Source organism: Lycorma delicatula, chromosome 11 (assembly GCF_047948215.1).
Source record: "Lycorma delicatula isolate Av1 chromosome 11, ASM4794821v1, whole genome shotgun sequence".
Lineage (NCBI taxonomy): Eukaryota > Metazoa > Arthropoda > Insecta > Hemiptera > Fulgoridae > Lycorma > Lycorma delicatula.
Window position 1 is genome coordinate 33,025,056 of NC_134465.1, and position 19,918 is coordinate 33,044,973.

The 19,918-nt window shown below is 32.7% G+C and overlaps 1 protein-coding gene across 1 annotated transcript; it reads right to left on the reverse strand.

Moving 5' to 3' along the window:
• Nucleotides 1-3,806: 3,806 nt before the first annotated feature.
• Nucleotides 3,807-19,905, reverse strand: RpL10Ab (ribosomal protein L10Ab). Its single transcript, XM_075378236.1, has 5 exons — nucleotides 19,771-19,905; nucleotides 11,368-11,523; nucleotides 8,498-8,646; nucleotides 6,726-6,898; nucleotides 3,807-4,029 (listed from the first exon to the last, which is right to left on the reverse strand). The coding sequence occupies exons 1-5, from the start codon at nucleotides 19,773-19,775 to the stop codon at nucleotides 3,859-3,861; spliced, it is 654 nt and encodes a 217-aa protein (XP_075234351.1). The 5' UTR covers nucleotides 19,776-19,905; the 3' UTR covers nucleotides 3,807-3,858.
• Between the last annotated feature and the right edge of the window lie 13 nt (nucleotides 19,906-19,918).

The following is a 19,918-nucleotide window of genomic DNA, read 5'->3' on the forward strand; positions in this document are numbered from 1 at the left end:
TCATACAAATTTCACATTCATATTCTATTGTTATAAAAAATGTATTATGAAAAATATACAGTGTCCCATATAAAATGCAACCCATCATTATATTGGTAGGTATTGAAATAATAAAAAGGCATGTGTAAATGTAATTTTTATTATTACCATCCATTACCTTACATTTAGAGTAAATATTGGAAGTGGCCGCCATCTTCTTGAATACAAGCTTCAATTCTTTTTCCAGCGTTTCTTGCAACTTTTTTCAAAGTTTGTGGCTGGATATTTAATACAGCTTGTTCAATATTGACTTTCAATTGTTCGTGGTTTGTTGCTATAGGCTTTTTCTTTGAGGTAACCCCATAGAAAAAAATCTGCCGCAGTCAAATCTGGAGATCTTGGTGGCCACAAGCCTCGACCGATAACACAATTACCAAAGAATTCCTCAACAAAATCAAAGTTGAACCTGCATAGAGCGATGTCGCACCATCATGTTGTAGCCAGCAGTGTCTGTCTTCCTCTTCCAAGAGTGCAATGAACGGAAATAAAATATTCTGATATCGTTCTGCATTAATGGTGTACTCGAAAAAATTAGGACCGATTATTTTCTTCCATATCGCGCACCACATGCCCAACTGCTGCAGGTGTAATTGTTTTTTGTGATAAAACATGGGGATTTTCAGCACTCCAAATTCTACTGTTTTGGCTGTTTACGTGCCATCCAAATGAAACCGTGCTTCACCTGAGAAAAATAACGAATCCATAACATTAATTCCCTCACGCAGAAATCGACAGAACCATTGACAATATTGTAGCAGTTTTTCTTTGTCGGGCTCAAGTCGATGAACCGTTTGAATGCAATAACGTCGTTATTGTAATTGTTTGGTCGCCCGATGAACAGTTGATTTAGACAAATTAATTTCAGCAGACAAACGTCTGATCGATTAATTTGGCGAGGCGAGTAATCGGTCTTTGATTTCAGCGACTGCATCTGTATTCAACACTGACGCAGATCTTTTGTGTTCCTTGTTATTAACAGAACCAGTCTCTCTAAATTTTGCAACTAACCTTAATACTGATGTTTTGTTAAGAGCCGGTTGATCTGGGTACTTATGGGGAAACAAATCTTGCAAATTTAAGTCTCATATGATTTTCACCTATTTATAATAAGATTCCTGATTCACCAATTCAAGAAAAAACTGATAGAATTTCCACTGATATGACTAAAACAAGAACTGAAAAAATTTGATACAGCCGAAGAACAAAAAGACAATAAAAACATTGTCAGGTGTGTACAGAGCAGAAAACATTACAATTATGTTATAGATTTGAAATCTTGCAGGTGAAAGTCACACCATTTTCCCTTTTAACTGCCTAAGGATTCTCCTCATTCCACTAAACATATAATACAATACTGAATTATTCCTTTTCACTTTAGGGGCAAATATTTCATCGACTCATATTTATTACCAAAATCACAATACACTTGTGTGTATAAGTTACTATCTCACATCTGAAACTTTTATTTTACCTATTTCCCACATGTTCAAAGTTTTGGAAATGCTGAATTTAAATATGGACTGTAGAACTGAAAAATTTGTTAAAACTTTACACAAAATCTAAATAATTTGAGTCAATATAACATGAAATAAATTTTAATCACCTGATAAATTATTGTATTTTCATCATTGCCATCTTCATACAAATTTACTATAATGCATAATAAATAGGTAGTCTTCCAACAATCTTTATGAAAATATTCTACTTGGTTCTCTGCATGTCTTAATGCATTTTCTTGTCAACTATTGTTACACGGTTTATGACATAACATATTTATGTTTTTTTTTAATTTATTGCTTTTGGCTGCCACCTCACCTTTTACCTTACCCAAATTAACCTGATTGTATTGACATTGATATGGTAGTCAAATGATTTTGGCAGTTTCTATTGCAATGTCATCAAAATCGTAGTCTGTACTTTTCTGTATTACTAACAATAAACAGCAATTCGGGAATTGTGTGGAATTTTGGTTTCTTTTATCCATGAAACTATTTCCACCTTTTTTGTGTTGATTACTGGCACTTTCTCTTAAATTAAAGCGCAGAATGATAACTGGCATTATCAATCATGATAACACTGCCTTCTTCCAAAAAGATAAATTTCTCTTGAATGAAACAAAAACCTATTAAAATTTCCCGATCACCAAGTTTGTATGAGAAATTTTTTTCCAAGACAATTAAAAATAATGTTTGCATAATTTGCCTTTAACTGATTTATTTTCATTACCTTCATGACAAAAATTTTGTACTATACCATTAGCTTTGCTATGCACAAGTTCTTTTAAATAATTTTTTTTAGATTGTTTCAGAGAATGAGGACCCCGCTTGCTGCCATTTTAACTTGCAAAATTAAAATAATATAACTTCACAATTTAAGATCAACCAAAGAAACTGCACGTCTGATATAAAACCGTAAACTGGTTGAAATTCTATTATAAAAGTCTTGAAATAGTAAACAAACTATTAAAAATTACAATTAACCTGAACAGTATAAATGATAATTATGCCAGATTTTATTTAACAAAAGATTTATGTCAGTAAGAAACTGTTACTAAATAAAAATACAGAAAGTAATGAAATCGGTTGATTGTGAAATATACAGGAAAACACAATTTTTTAGAATGAAATACCCTTATTGTGTATGTAAAATATCTCAAGCGGGAATTATTGAAAAGATTTGATTTCAATTTTTATGATTCATTTATCAACTGAACAATACTATGTGTTTGGCATTAATTAGATTTCTGTTGTGTAGTTAACGATGGATGCAGTGATGTATTGACTAGTTGTATGCGCTCTGCGCTGCTGCAGAATATGATTGATGGTAGGAGGTAAAGGAAATCATGTAAACTTCACCTCCAAGATGATTTCAAATGTATTAGTGTACAGATCAGCCAGATTTATGTTTTACACGAGTTAAACATGTTTTAATTATCAATTTTCATTACAAAGACATTTGAGTTTTAATTATGTTACAAAAGTTTAACTGATTAGATAAAGGAATTTATTGTAAGCATTTTACTACTAAAATAAAATTTTATTATATTAAATTTTAATTTCTTTCTAAATTATTGTATTACTGCAAAAATACCAATTTTTTAACATTACTATTTAGGTAGTCAAATTGCAAAAGGGGATTCCCACAACTGATTCTGAAGAGCACGCCACTTTAGCACTAAAATAAAATTTGTTACCAGAGAAATGACACAGTAAGCTAAAGGACCCTCTGCAATATCTACACAAAATTTTACCTTTCTAGCTATTTGTGAAATAAGATACATTTCCAGTCAACTATTCACAAGCTACTTAAATGAAACATTCTGATTTAAGAGCCAAAAGAACAAAGGACATAATATCACCGAAAGTCCACTCCTCTTTTTCCTCCTCAGACAATGGTCTTGTATATATGTATATGTGCTATTTTTCTTTAGAAACTACCTAATTACTACATTAAAATTTAACAGAAACATTAAAATTAACTTTTGCATTACTAGAATGCATAGATTCTGTTGATGATGGGTTAACACTTAAGATTATTTACCTGAGGAATTTATACCCCATTTATGTCCTCTACTGACAGGTATATCTGATGGATTTGGTTACAGAGAAGTAACAGATATGTTACTGATTTTGAAATAATACTCCCTTTCTGGAATATGGACAAACATCCACTTGTTAAGAAAAGATAATGTTATAAAACTTTCTGGATTGAAATTAAGTATACACAAATATATAATGCATCTGGAAAAATTATAAAATAACTTAAGATTTAAGTTAAAACCAAATTATTTATTTCAATTAAATCTTTTAATACAAATGCTTAGTAGAGTCTCTGAGGTGGACCCATAGTTGATTTAATATGAAGTGATCGAACATTCTGCCAATGCTTCTTTAACAGCGACACAAGAAAATTGACGGCCAAGTGGACATTCTGGACCAATTCATCAGGTGTCATAGCAACATGACCAACAGCGACAGACAAGCACAACACCTGAAAAAATATTAAATTTAAACATACTTTAAACAGTCGGACATTTCTAAGAGCAAATGTTACTTACAGTAGACTTAGTTTTATTTTTTCCCTATACAAAACAAAAAAAAAATCTGATGTGGGCATCACATGACTTCCTTTACTTCGTACAAGGAAATAGAAAGCCCACTACATCCATATATATTTCTAATTTATCTTAGACTTGGCTCATATAATCTTAGAAAGATGAAACTGTTACTTTTAATAAGTCAATTTATGTTCTTTTAGAAGTGTCTTCTACAAGCTGTCATTTGTAATTCTAATTCAAGAGTGAGTGGGTGCTTTGTCATTTCAGAAATAAAAAAAAAGTTAAAGTTGAAAGCTTTAATTAATAATAAGAGACAACCTCTTTTTATAATATTTTCATTGTTGTATGATATTTGGTAATTCATCATGATATATAATTATGAACTAGGATTAAATGATTAATTAATCTTTATTACAATAGATTAACAATTCAATTACCTTTAAGTTGAAAATGTTTACACCAATACAATAGTTGCAAAAGAAACTTAAATTTATGACAGACTACAGTTGAATTATATGAATGGACCTTTGAAAATACAACCAGAAACTAGTTAGTTAATATAGTCCTTATTATGTTTTATACGCAGCAGTAAAAGCTGTTCTTTAACTAACAGAACAGAACTTTAATTAAGTTCTACAAATGACTAATTACTTTTAACTACCGAAAGTCTCATTTGGTACAAAAACCACCACATCAAAGGATTAAGTGTCTGGACAACTTCATCTTTACTTAATTTATGGTTCATTACTTTATCTCTTAACACTGCACTCAAAAGGCCACTGTCAGTGGTCACCTGCCATTCCCGAACAATTATATTATTTATCCGCCAGCTGTCAATAGCTTTAAATTATTTTCCTGACTATTGCCTGAAATGAAAACATTGAGGAGCAATGAAAACAGAAGAAACAAAATATCATAATCTTAAAATATAAGATACAATAAAATAAAAAACATAATAGTGCATAATTTTTTAAGCCTCACAAAAACATTATGTTAATATTATATAAATAAAGATAAATAGGAAACTACAACAGTTTTAATTTATTGACAGAGTAAAATACAGATGAGTTTAGAATTGCTTTGTGTTATGAGGCTGAAGAAAAAAATCATATTATCTGAATAACAATTTGAATTAAAAACAGAAAATTTATAAAACAAGTGTTTGTTTAGTGTTTTATTCCTAGTCTTATGGCTGTGTGGTACTGTTTAAAGTATTGTCCAATACACAATCCAGGTTGTGCAGTGCATGTTTTACACAAATATTTGGTAGGTTTCCTTGCCCCACTGGCACTTGTCACTGCATATAAAAACAATTTATTTTACCAGGTCCTAGCGACCAAAGGACCTGCAATTTGCCATTTAATCTTCCTTCATCTCGTATGTCTGAAGGTCTTTTATCTCCCAATTAACTGGCTTCTCTTTATTATACACTTTAAAAACTATTTTCCACTTGAAACTCACCGTACTCTCGTCAACATAAATTTTATTCTTTGATATGTAATATTTCCTGAATTTTTTGTCTAAATGCAACACACATTGTGTACTTTTCCAAAACGTGTTAAAAGTACCTCAAATCAAGCCAGTTGTGGGGGGACTGACATGCAGCTTCTAAAAAAATCTGAAGAAACCTTTCCTTTGAAAATACATCTTTATAAAAAAGATGCTAATTAACCCGATCAGTTGAAAAATAATCATTTAGCCATATTGATAAGGACATCTAAAAAAAGCTTTCATTTTATCTAAATTTTCTTCTCAAAGGGGTGTTTTTCATGATTTTTTCATTTGTATACCTATTAGTTTCCTTCATTATTTCAGACTAATTCATTGGTGAAGAAAAGCTGAAATTATTCTAGTGGTGTAATTGGGATTTTCCTAGGAGTTGGTTTATACCCTGAATTATACAACCATATAAATTTAGATAAAATTGAATCACCTAACATTCTCTCCACACCTCTTCGTCTACAACTACTGTACCTCCCTGAGCACCATGTTCATGTCTGATATATCTTCAATCACTTCCACTATTATTTCCACCATATATTTCAGCATTAAAAAATGCCTCGAACTCTTCACCCACATCCGAGTCAATGTCACTTTTGTGTTCCAAGTAAATATCACCAGAATATAACAAATTTTTAAGAGGTAATTTCAAATTTCATCTGATTTTAAATCACATGTTTTATCCATGTCGATAATTATATAACACAACACTTAACCAGCTAGCACAGCACAGAATGATAACAAAAGGGGGGTTATATTGACAGTTGTAAAAGGCAGGAAAGCACTTCGGTGTTGTAGAGATAAGATAAGGATCAGTCCAGTGGTTTACTTATCTCTTCTTTCAATTAGATTACCAGTAAAATTGAACATGAAAAACTGTGAAATTTCACTTTGGTATTTTTTTTCCATAACTTATTCCAACCTGTTCTGCAGTTTCAGAGAATTTCACCCATCGATCAATAGTATAAAATCTTAGCAAAATTTAAATAAAGTATCAATCTTTATACAGACAACCCCACTGAAAAAAGTCCTACTACTTTGCAGCTCTACTATATCCTTGGAAAGAATTCTAGCATTTTAAAGCAATTTATTTAATAACTTTGGTCTGAATATAATAAAATAAACAAACCTTCTTCATCTGGAACTTAATAGTAGCTTTGACTTCATCAATTTTTTGCACCATTGATTCCTGATGTGATAAAAGACCAGGAAATTTACCAGCTTTGTTTAGACCAGGTCCCAGCAACCTAGGAATCTGTTTAATCAATGCCTCACTAGCTAAGAAAGCATCATATGATTTTGCTGGAAAAAAAAATTAAGTTTAATTATAATGGAAAAAATATTTCCAATAACAATTCTGAATATCTGTACATGTATCTCCAGACAGGATACTACCATTAAAAATAAGGTAATGATAGAGTTTTATAGAGATTGTTGATGTTGTCCCCAATTTCTATATTAAGGTAAAGAAAATATTTTACTCAATACCTTTGTCGGAAGGGACACAAATAATTACATATTAAAAAATAAATTTTACCTGCTAAGTTTTAAAATAAAAAAAATAAATAAATTATAAAAATTAAATAAATTTTACCATAAGTTTTAACTGCTACAAAAATTGATTTATAATTAAATAACATCTTATTTTTTTAAAAATACATTTGTTCACAATATTAATAATGTGTAATGAAACTGGCAATTAATTCTTTCTACATGCCAGATAAATATTGTAGTGAACAAAAAACAGCTAATGATTATATCAAAATTAAAAATTATCCATACATCAAGTGTCCACATGGTATGGTAGCAACACTACCTTCTTGTTTAACTTAATATAAATTTGTTCCAATTTCTAGTAAGTAAAAGTTTTACAGCTACACTTTATACAATCATTAAGAAACATTTTGCTATCGTAATCATATAATATATTTTTTATATTAATATAAGTATATTTTTGCGTTCGGCAACTAACATCAACCAATAAGTTGTTGAACAACCCTAAATTCACACTAACTTGTTATGTCAAAAGTGCCTTACTTTTTTTTGCTGAAATAGTTTGATCAAATAAGTAAACACTTATCCGTAATTTATTTATAAGATTTGTAAACAAGTATAAAAAAATTTGATTAGGAATCTGATATGACCAATATAATTGTGGCATTAGTAAAGCACAGTTACTAATCAATCAAAGCAAAGGAATCTTGTTAAAACAAAGATATGAAAAATTTAGAGCAATATTTTTAAGTTCCTTTGTTTAGTAAGTAGTTCAGAATGTACTAAGACTCAAATTATTTCCCACACTTCAAGTGCAATTAAAACTAAAATAGGACACCTCCTTAATTTTAAGTCGGAAAAATAACACGATTGACAGTTCAAAATCAGAAATAACTCTCACTTTTTGTTTTCACTGGTAATTAATAAATACTGATAACAGAAAAAACACCTGAATCTACATAGATATTTAGTCAAGAAAGAAATGTAATCTTTTCCCAACTTGGCACCGACTGCTAGTCATTAACCAATAACAAATTATGACAATTTTTCAGTAAACTTTACCCACCGTTCTTAACTTTGATGGTAATCAACATATACCATTTTATGAACAGCTTCACTCTTTAGCACCTTATCATAATTTCAAAGTGTTATTTCCCACTCTTTTTAAGATCTATCAGACTAATAGATGGCAGTTCACCGAAAAAAGGAAAACAAAAATAAGCATAAAAATGAAAATGTAACTCCAGACAGGATACTAAAACCATAAAAAAATATGGCAATAGCGTTTTATGAAGATTATTAATTTAGTCCCAGATAAAAAAAAAGATATTAATAATTAGATATATTTTATATCTTTGTCGGATGGGACGAACTGAAACATAAAATTAAAAGGCAAAAAACACTTACCAAGTTTTTTAACCTGTTTTTTGTTCTTATTCAACTTCTTCAATGCTTCCACATCCATATATGGTATATTATTAGCTTTAGCTTCATCGCAATGTTGCTGATCTCCTAATACACATACTTGCATTTTTGGCCTTGGAATATGCTTCAATCTGATTTAAATTGAATGTAGAGATTAGTAATTTTTTAAATATAAAAATTATTTATTAAATATTATAAAAAAATCCTTTTACATAAAAAATTTATTTTCAAAACAGATCTATAGTTTTCAACTACTTAAATTATCCTAAAATTAACTGTCTTTACAGTAATTACTGCTGTTGTTTAGATTATATAGCCATCCAAAATATTGTTAAACAGGTGTTCCAAAATATTTACATAAAAAAGCATAACAGATGAAGAAAAATGTACACAGTAAAAAGTCAACTTTAGATATGGAAAAACAATGGCACCTCTATGAATTAAAACAGAAACATTTAGGAGATAGGATGAACATTCTTAAAATGATAAATGCTATATTTATCTGATCAATATTTTATTAATGATTAACACTGATAAATATCCACTGCAAACATATATTATTGAATGTAAGGATATAGTTGCTTTATTATACTTCTTTCCATATAATGAATTAAGATACACATTCTTTTAAAAGAGAATTTTGCGACTTGTAGCCCCATTCAAGTATCTGCAATTTTTTTATATCTACTTTCTCAAAATTTTTTTTTCTAATTATGTTTACAAGGATGTGGTTGTTCTATAGCCAATATCAACATTCAATCAATCTAATACTACTATTCTCATGGAATTTTCTTGTCCCCCTGTAAAATAGGCATTGACCAGAACATGTAAAAAGAACCTATGCCGAAAAATTTAGAGTGCGATTCTTTAATACGGCTCAAAGTAAATAAAATTCTTTAAGGGAAAAAAACCAACTTCTATCTGAGCAACTGTGATCATGAACTAAAATGATTTGGACAGCAGAAGTTTATTTATCACAAAGTTTAATGATGCTTATCTTGAACAGCAATTATGTGCTAAGTTTTTGGAACAGTATACCTTTGTTGGCACTACTCACCATTATTACTATACTACAATACCTCATGTAGTGGTAGGAAAAAAATTCAAAAATTTGGGGTGCTGTTATTGGTAATGGTATTTTGTCTCTGGCATACCAACATGATGGATACTGGATAATCTTTTTCTTTAAATGATCTATTTCTTAACTGAACTAGCTGTATTTTATTGATACTGCAACTGAAAGGAGAGAGTTAAATGCCTTTAATGACATTAAAAAATCTAAGACCAAATGTTTGAAGAGAATCATTAAGGACTATTGCAGTACCACATAGCACTTTTACACAAAGTTAAAACTGCATCAAGCAATTATATACTGAGAAAAGGAAAAAAAATAATCTGAATTATTTTATTGCTTTCATCAAAACAATACTATCTTTAATCGCAAAATAACTCACAAGAAAATAAACAAAAAACAAATGAATCTTGTACTGCAGGCACATGCATTCTCAGTAATTTTGTTTAGCAGCACAATTAACTCAGATAATACATGCAATAAAATATATACATCACTGAATGCAAGACTATTAATGTTTAATATAGTTAAGTTTTTAATAAAACCACCACTGGACTATTAATTTACAGAAGACAATATAATCACTAATATGTATAACAAATCATAAAGTAACATTAAAATTCTTAGGTCACAGCAAATGTGAAATACATTTAAAAGATGATTTTACAGATAATGCATCTGGAAAGCAGCTTAGTTCTTGTCTTCCTGCACAGCATTTCATCAGATCCCGGATGATTGGTCAAGCTAAGAGTTTTGTTTTCTGACCTTAGTCCAACTCTTATTACAATCTGATCTGTTCAACTAAAGGATATAACTCTTAACAATAAGAGTAATAATAAGTTGGTTATAATAAAATTAAATAAATAGATTTGCTTCTAGCTTATTAAATCTAAGCAAAACTATTTACTAATTACAAATAAAAAATGAGATAACTACACCTTACCTAATTGTTGTTAGTCAAGGTTTAATAACGAGAGTTAAATAATTAGCTCTCTCCCCAGGTTTTAAGACCTTGGGTATGGTCCGCCAAGTGAAGCTTGGCTCCCTTAACGGCTTTTTATTATAGATCACTTACATTTTATAAATATGCAAGACTTTAAAGATTTGTAATTTCATATTACAAATTTCAAAAAAGCAATTAATTAAATACACTATACAATTTCTCATTTCAGCAGCAACTGCAAAATGGTATGATGAATAAGACCAAAGTAGATCTTTTTGAGTTGGCAACCTGGAACAGTGATCTGTTTATAACCTTACTACCTGTATGTCTTAAATGGATGGTTTAGGTCTCTATTAATGTGAAAATAATTTTTTGAAGTCTGCGTCAAAGACAAAAGCAAATACTGATAGACTTCCTTTAATCAGAGAAGAAACAAGCAGATTAATCACAGAATGAGACCAAGGTGATATTATTTTGAATTGATGCAGTTTTGTGAAACCTGAATTTTTTGTTCTCAACTATAATTGACATACCTTGGAGCGCCCTAATGTAGTGTTTATGTTAACATTCATAGCATACAATTTTTTTAAAAATCTGAAAGGATTTATAAATAAACTTAAGACTTCACAGATATTTTTTAACTTTGAATTTGCAATGGAAATATCACAAGATAATTAAATAAAATTTAACAGATACAAAACAAAATGTATGCAATGAATGTAAACCAAATGTTCAATAAGATACAAAATACTGATCCTTTAGTTGAAACTTTTACACTTCTTATGAACAGAAAATAAGCCGTTAAGGTTAGACTATTTTTCTTTTTTAACAACATACTTGACTGTTCCAGAGAAACGCTTGTCCTTCTGTGGATCATAGTTCTTCAATCCGATCTGAATTTCTACAGTTTCAAGGAATTTCCTTTTCTTAGTTTTTGAATGTGTCAATACACCATTGACACATTCATACAAAGTATCACGGGATACTTTAGATCTGAAAAGTTAAGAAAAACAAAATCAATGCAAAGATTTATACTACATTATTAGAGCTTTTTCAACATTGCTAATTTTTCTAATAAAGATCAATTTAACTGATAATTGTAATGATGAATTTTACATATTTCAGTATTTCATTACCTTTAATTTATTCTCAGTCTTCCAACAAACTTCATTAAATAATTGGGCAATTTAAATAAGAATAAATATATTTTATTAACACAGCCTACAACCATTTTTCTATAATTATTTATTTCTCCAAACCCAATTAATTAATACTAGGAAAATTTAACCAGGAACACTTTGAACAATTATTCTTTTCTTATCTTTTACTCTAAAAGATGACCGCACAGATTGGGACATACAAATAGCTATCACTTTATATGCAGTAAGTTTTCAAGTGTTTTGCTGAAGTGTTATGGCATTACATATAATGTAATGCCATAAGAGGAAAAACACACTGCACTTGCCTGTAGGTGGACGCATCTCATTCCCCTCCCCATCATATATATATACTCCCACTCACTCACCAACACAAAATTACCCAGAGGGCAAGCAAAATGAAGTACTAAGTATAAAATATGCATATAAAATTTACACTTACTATAGTTTTATAGCTTCTTTTCCTACTCTCCTGGATGAGCAATTTAATTCTGTTCCATTTTTTAAAAATTAATCTTTTATGCCTTATTTTCTCTCAGCTGTATTGAAGTAATGTATTATAACATACTTTTTTTTTTTAAAAAGAGAAAGAAGGAACAGATTAATATAAATTTTGATGCTTCATACTACTATAAGTACAACACCACCTGAGGTACAGAATGTAAAAATCAATAAGTTTCTTTCTGCATATAGATGGGGGGCGGGGCGGGTGCTTTTTCGGAATCCGACAGCCACTTTTTTCCAATTCTTTCTTCCAAATCAGCAAGTATTTGTAAATATAATCTAACCATACTTAACCTATGCTCAACAGTAAAGGTTAGTGATCAAAGTGAGAGTAGGCAGTTTGGTTACCCACCAGGTTGGTCTAGAGGTGAACGCGTCTTCCCAAATCAACTGATTTGGAAGTTGAGAGTTCCAGTGTTCAAGTCCTACTAAAGGCAGTTACTTTTACATGCATTTGAATACTAAGATCGTGGATACCAGTGTTCTTTTAGTGGCTGTTTCAATTAACCACACATCTCAGGAATGGCCGAACTGAAACTGTACAAGACTACACTTCATTTACACTTATGCATATAATCCTCTGAAGTAATACCTAAAGAGCAATTCCCAGAGGCTAAACAGGAAAAAGAAAGAAAAAGGTAATGTGTGGTTTGATTAGATGTCAATAGTCCTAAAGTTGAGTTGGAGATTCTGCATCGAACTGACTTGTGTATTTTTGCTTTGAAGTGTTTTTTATTGATTCGTGGGTATAGTAGGTATTGTTGGTTGGCAAGTTCTGGATATGTCTGCAAAATTTTATGAGTTTTGGTCACGGATTAATACAGTTTTTTACGTGTTTTTATTGAACAATTTCATTCTCATAAGGATTAATGAATTAAGAATTTTTCTAAGCCTTTGGACAGACGAATTTACATCGATTACATCAGAACACAACTGGTAAAGAAGGACTTATAAAATTTTCTTTGTTCTTAGTGAGTACTATGAAGTGCTACAGCTATAAGGGGGAATCTTTAAACATTCATATCTTCTGAACCCTTCCCCCCCCGCCCGATTTCAAAATCCTTCTGGTTCTTGGTGAATCTAGCCCATCCTTTGACCCCCAAAATTTTTATTCAATTTTCAGGGGAATACAATCCACCTCTTCCCTCCAAAAAAATCCCAAACCCCTGAAACCCATCAGGTGGGATCTTGTTGAACGCAAGATTTGACCCATAAGCAGAAAATCGCATAATGTACAGAAGACGCTCACTCCCGTTGGAGCAATCAGTCAGAGAAGGTACTTCTATGCTTCTATGTCTGGAAGTGCACAATCTCAGAAAATGGAGAAATGGCCTGACTTCAAGGGCAAAAAACAAGTTAGGCAGGTGTCCTCGAACCCAGCCCGACAGTTTGTGGGGCATTACCCACCAGCTTGGGCTGGCTTGCTCAGGTTTATAGGCAGCATGAGAATGCTTTGTCAAAGATATGTAATGAGCTTAATGCCCTATTGGAAACATCACCACCGATAACTACAATAATGCAGGCTATGCAGAGAAAAAAGAGGAGCCATAAAAGTCAATGTCAACGGCATTCTACAGAAAGAAGTAACTGATGATGAGTTTGCAAACCTCATCCCTATGAGATAGTTGGCTGAGCTTATCAATTGGGTCAAGCATGTACATGACTTAATAGCAGAAACTGGTGATAATGTTCCTTTAGAGATCTGGCTCAGGTTCAGGGTGTGGACCCATCGATCAAGCCAGGTAACATTGAACATGACGTGTCAACTGTACTGGGAACGGACAAAGTGGATATACAGAAGTGCAGGTATTGAGAGTATTATAATTCAGTGGAGGGGGAACAAAATTTTCTTTTGTTAGGTGAGTTATTAGGATAGTCACGCGTAGCTCCAAGTTTTTAGTTTTTCTTTTGCCTGGGAGTGGAGTCAGTTCCTACATTAGGAAGATGTTAAAAAAACTTGCACAGAGGACAAGAATCCTCTGTGCAGGTAAGGGTGGTTGGTCCACAGCAAGATGGTTTACCTGACAAACAGGAGGTCAGGATTGGCAAGTGTAAAGAAGGCACCCATGTGACAAGAGTAGGACCATAGTCCTACTAAAGCAGCAGGGAGGACTTACACAGACCACATAGTCCACAATTTCTCAAGGAGGCGAGGGGAGAAGTTATGTCGCTCAAGAAGGGCAATAATGATGAAACTGCACACTCGGTTCAGGGTGCGCAGAATGTGGAGAATCTTACAGCAACGTTATGCAACAAGGCTGGTGAATTACAGATTGATTTCAAAACATGAAGTGGGAGACGTACTGTGGTACATATTAAAGTTGTGGAATTAGACGCCACAGAACAAGAGCTAATAGGCGTGATAGCACAGGCCCTAGGTAATGATGAAGAATTCAAGATCTCAATGAGGCCGGTGAACTAGTAGACCAAGAGTGTCACAGTTATCACATTGCTTTGAGCATCACGCAAGCTAATCGAGGAGAGGATCTAAATAGGATGGGTCCACTGCCAAGCCCATATTCATGAGGAGGCAGATAGATGCTACCGCTGTTAGCAGCCAGGGCACCGCAATCAGTGTCGGGGTCCAAACAGAGTGGAACTTTGCTTTAACTATGGGAGAAGTGGCCACAAAGTAGCAGCTTGTAAGAACATGAAATGCCTGGATTGTGGGCTGTTGAATGAATCATCACACTGGAGGCTTGTAGTGCAAATAATAATTATCATTAGAGAATGAAATTCAATTGACTCCTGTGGCCACTATAAGACAAGAATTAGGCAAGATTCCAGTTGGATGGGGAGCATACAGGTTGGCCTACTGGTAGACCCCATGGATTGCCCAGTTGCGCCAAGATATGAGGAGTAACAAGACGGACTCTGCAGCGCCTTACAAGATCAGGCGCGGAAGTGCCTCACTGCAATACATCGTTAAAAAGAGAGCAGAAAGATACTCAATTATGAAATCAAGACAGAGAAATGTATGAAGTGGTTGGACTTATGTACAGACCTGGATCACAATCCTTGGGGGCAGGCATATCGTATAGCAACCAAGAAGCTAGGAGGACACCTGCCCATACTTACAGAGGAGAGTTCAATAAGAGGTTGAGAAATTTTTTCCCTGTCAAGAAGAAAACATAAATGGACAGAAGGATTTTGAGGCATGCATATTTACGATGGATGAGGTGACCTGGGCACTAGTAGACTAAGTAACAGACATAGTCCTGGATCTGATGGGATTCCTGCACTGATTCTCAAAAGCCTAGCGAGACAGATCCTGTGAGAGATCACAGATGTGGTTAATAGAAGTCTGGAAGAGTGGCCCATTCCTGGTTTACTGGAAGGAGGCATGGGTAGACTTCCTCCCCCAAGCTGGACCTGCTGGTCGACCAGCAGAGTATTATCCTACTTGCCTGTTAAATACCATGGCTATAGCGGTGGAAAGGATGCTACAAGTAAGAACAATTGATGAACTAAAAGCTGGGGTGGGTATTCACCCAAACCAATATGGCTTCTGTCAGGGGAAGGTGACCAGCTGTTACATCAGAGGGATAAGGTCTAATACGTTAGTGTAATAACAGATAGAGCATGCAGACTTTGTGGGCTACTCCTAGCTCGGCCAAACAAAGAGTAATCATGTCAGCCATAGCCTCAGTTATTCTGTAAGCAGCGCCGGCCTGGGGCAGGACAATTAACATCCAGCGAAATCTCAATAGGCTTCGGAGGATCCATCAGAGAGCATTACTAGGAGCTGTTACGGGTTATAGGACACTTTCATACAATGCTGTGTGTGTTCTTTCTGGGGTTTTACCCAGTGGACTTGCTCACTTTGGAGAGAACAGAGCAGTTTGCAGGAAAAGGTGGACACCAGATTGTCTGTTACTCGACGATGGAGTGCTACTGTTAAATCAAGCTGGGCCAGAGGACTTATCTCTGACCTGGGAAAATGGTTTGCTAGAAAACACAGTGAATTAAATTAGCATCTGACACAGGTCATGTCTGGACATGGCAATTTCGAGAGGTACCTGTATAGAATAGGCAAAAGGAAATTGCCAATGAATATGTACTGTCACAAGTAAGATTCAGTGGAGCACACAGTGGTTCACTGCCAAAATTCTCAGGTCAGAGTGGGAATCGCTGACCTAATACACGACTATATGCTAGCTTCAGCAGCAACCTGGAGAACCGTCGACGGTTTGGTGAGAATGATTTTGAGGGAAAAAGATGACAAAGGACGTCAACGGGAATTTTGGTGTTTAGGGCAGAGCGGACATCCCGGTTGGGAAAGCCGGCATGCCGAGGTGTGTTGGCTCCGATGATCAGCCAGTGACTCCTGGGGGTCTATAGGCCACGAAATCAAAAGACAGATTTTCAGTTGCTAGGCAGGGCCCAGGAACGACGTAATCAGGCTCCATTCCCCCTCCCTAGTAGTTAGAAGCAGTAAGAAAATGTATAGAATCGAGTCCCAGTCCTTGAGGGGGGGGGGCTAGAATAATATGTTGAGCCTGGTTAACCCTCCCTGGTAATTTGAGGCGGGTGTTGAACACAAAAGATCCAACCGATGAGCCGAACTGGAGGCTCGTTTGAGTTTGAAAGACACTCCCCTGGGCTTGAGTTTTACTTCATTGTATGTCCAGCCCAGGGGAGTTGGGAAAAAATGTAAATAGCCCTGAAAAAGCAGTGAAATTTTTGCAAGAAGGAAAAATATTGCACACTGTAATATATTGTAGATTTCACAGCCAAAATAATTTTTAACGTTAATTAGATGAGGATAGTGAGCAAGGTGAGCATCGATTATGTTTGGTTAGATTATGTATACTGATGAATCATATGTATATCAACAAGCATATTTTGCCTAAAAATAGGTTTTGATTTTCAACAAAAATATTTTCTGTAAATTTATTGTTTAACCTCTATTTCTTTAACATATTTTTAATTAAGCATTAAAAACAAGCTATTTTACAAGTATTAAGTTAAAAAAAAAATTGAAAAAAGTGGCAGTCGATTTCAAAAAAGTACCTACGATATTCATGATAGCCCCAGTCCCTATGCAGAGTAGAGATATCACAAGGCTGAATATCAGCTGCATTTTATTAAAATGGCATGGTAGTACTTCTTTCTTTTTCCTGTTTAGCCTCCGGTGATTACCTATCAGATAATACTTCAGAGAATGGATGAGGATGATATGTATGAGTGTAAATGAAGTGTAGTCTTATACAGTCTCAGTTCGACCATTCCTGAGATGTGTGGTTAATTGAAACCCAACCACCAAAGAACACCAGTATCCATGATCTAGTATTCAAATCTGTATAAAAATAATTGACTTTACTACGACTTGGAACACTGGAACTCTCGACTTCCAAATCAGCTGATTTGGGAAGACGCTTTTTCACCACTAGACCAACCTGGTGGGTTGGCATGGTAGTACTACTTCACTCCATCCTTTACTTAAACATAGTAGGAATGTTTGCTAATTGTAGGAAACACAGCTGTCATTTTCTGCAACTTGTGTCAGCTATCTTTTCCAGTGTTAATCATCCCAACAGAATTGAATACAACATTTTTTTAAAGACAAAAATATAAACAAGGAAACTTCATAAATAAAATTCACTGTTTTATGCTTTAGCTACATTTTATAAGAAAAAACAAAACTGAGATTGCTACTGTTTAAAAGTAATGTTTTCATTTTGACTTGCAGAAAGTAAATCTACAGTAATTATATACATTTATGGACTCACCTCTGATTTTGATAAAGTTTGTAATATACCTTATTTTAGACCAAAGATATTAATTACACTTTGAATTGTTTATCGGAAACGCCTTTCATGTAAGTTACATTCATCAGTTACACGGTACCCTCACCGAAAATTTCAAAATTCATCATGTAAAAGTTTAATATATAATATTTTTGAACTAAATAATTTGATTTGAATGAAATTAAGTTAAGTGGCTAAATTTAAGGTGTGGGTTTTGGTAAATTTACAACATAAATTATTTTAGAATAAATAAATAACTTGTAAGTGAAATTTAATTAAGTTTAGTTAAGATTTAAGAGGGTTAAGAGGTTAACTACTAACGATTCTGTGTACTGAACTTTGTACAGTATCAGCAAAAATAACCTAACGCTTGCTAACCTCATCTAATTAACTTTAAATTGGCAGATTGGTATGTATGCTGAATCCATAATTGTATGCAATAGCCAATTATTTTACTCAAGAATAATGTATACTAACTACAGTTGTACAATGCTGAATTACAAAAATGTTAGAGGGTAATGTGCACTTATTGGGGACAGAACTTAGGTAAAAGGTGTTTTAAACAAATAATTCAAATTGTAACAAATGGGTCCTAAATAAGCTATACTCAAAATCAGAGGCAGGACCATAATTTTATACAATTAACAGGGCAAATTTTTAACAGGAATTGCACATTTTAAAAAAAACAATTCTCTTCATATTCATAATTAACAGTACTTTATTAAACATTATTTTTTAAAAGAAAATATACACAATACTGTGCAAAAACCTAAAATAGAAATTTAAACAATGTTGTAATGTACTTACTTCAACATTAATTTATTTTAACAATCTACATTTTTTATAATGAATAACATGAATTGCTGGGAGGTAACTTATTCGCAAAAAAAAAACCCAAATGCATGTAAAGAAATAATATGAAATTAAATGTATTAATAGGTTAAATTGACTGATTTACTAGCACCTTCACTTTTGATAATGTGTGAATGAAAAGAAATAAACTGAAAAAGATCTTTTGCTAGATATATTGTAGTCTTCACCAAATATATTCTGTCACAGGAAATGCAATTACTTTGTTAGTCTATTTTATGGAAGATCATTTAAGTAGTCATCAAAAATGGTCAATTAGGGGCAAAAATCTAAAACACATAACAGGATGTAATTGTAATCTAAAACAGTGTTTATGATGTTATTGTAGAAAATATGAACTGTAGAAATGATGTTTATGATGACCTAAGTATTACACAACTGGCCTGATTTGGTAAAATTATAACACAGAGATACATGTAACATAATGAAAAAATTAGCGTTAACATAAAACTGTGAATACAGTTTTTGTGTTTGTGTATATATATATATATATATATATATATAACAATCCCTTCTGTGCTCACAAGCTTATCAACGGGTAATTTTACAGTTCCTCCCAATACAAAAAATAAGACTAAAAAAGGTAAACCCTCCGAGGTTACATTCACATCAATATCACTTATTCAACAAAGTAAAAAATGGTAACAAAACTTACAACTACTTTTGTAAATTTTCAATTAACACACAATAAGAAATTACATTTTTTTTTCCGTGTGCTAGTAAATATTAGAAACACGAATTAAAAATGTGATACGAGAGATGGAAGAATTGTTACAAAAATAATGAAGTTAAAAATGAGAACACGATGCACGTGATTTAAAAAATATATATACATATACAGCAACAAGGATAAAATTAACAAATTATTTAAAAAAAAAAATTAGGATTTACAGTCCTTAGAATGTACATTTTAATATCTTAAATATTAATAAATAAATAATTATGAATCCCATACTCACGTCATTTTCTTAACTTAAGTCTACAGGTACAACACACCTCAATGAACGTAAGCGGATGAAAGAATTGCCTAACTTTCAGAGGAAGTAGATCCATACACATTACCAACCAAAGAATTAAATTGTATGGTACTAATTTTCAAATATATAT

Excerpts from the sequence above, each read along its gene's own strand:
- RpL10Ab (XM_075378236.1), bottom strand. Across the intron at positions 8,647-11,367 it reads CGTTTCTCTGGAACAGTCAA|ATTGAAGCATATTCCAAGGC; the intron begins GTATGTTGTTAA and ends AATTTAAATCAG. Across the intron at positions 4,030-6,725 it reads TTAAGTTCCAGATGAAGAAG|GTGTTGTGCTTGTCTGTCGC; the intron begins GTTTGTTTATTT and ends ATATTTTTTCAG.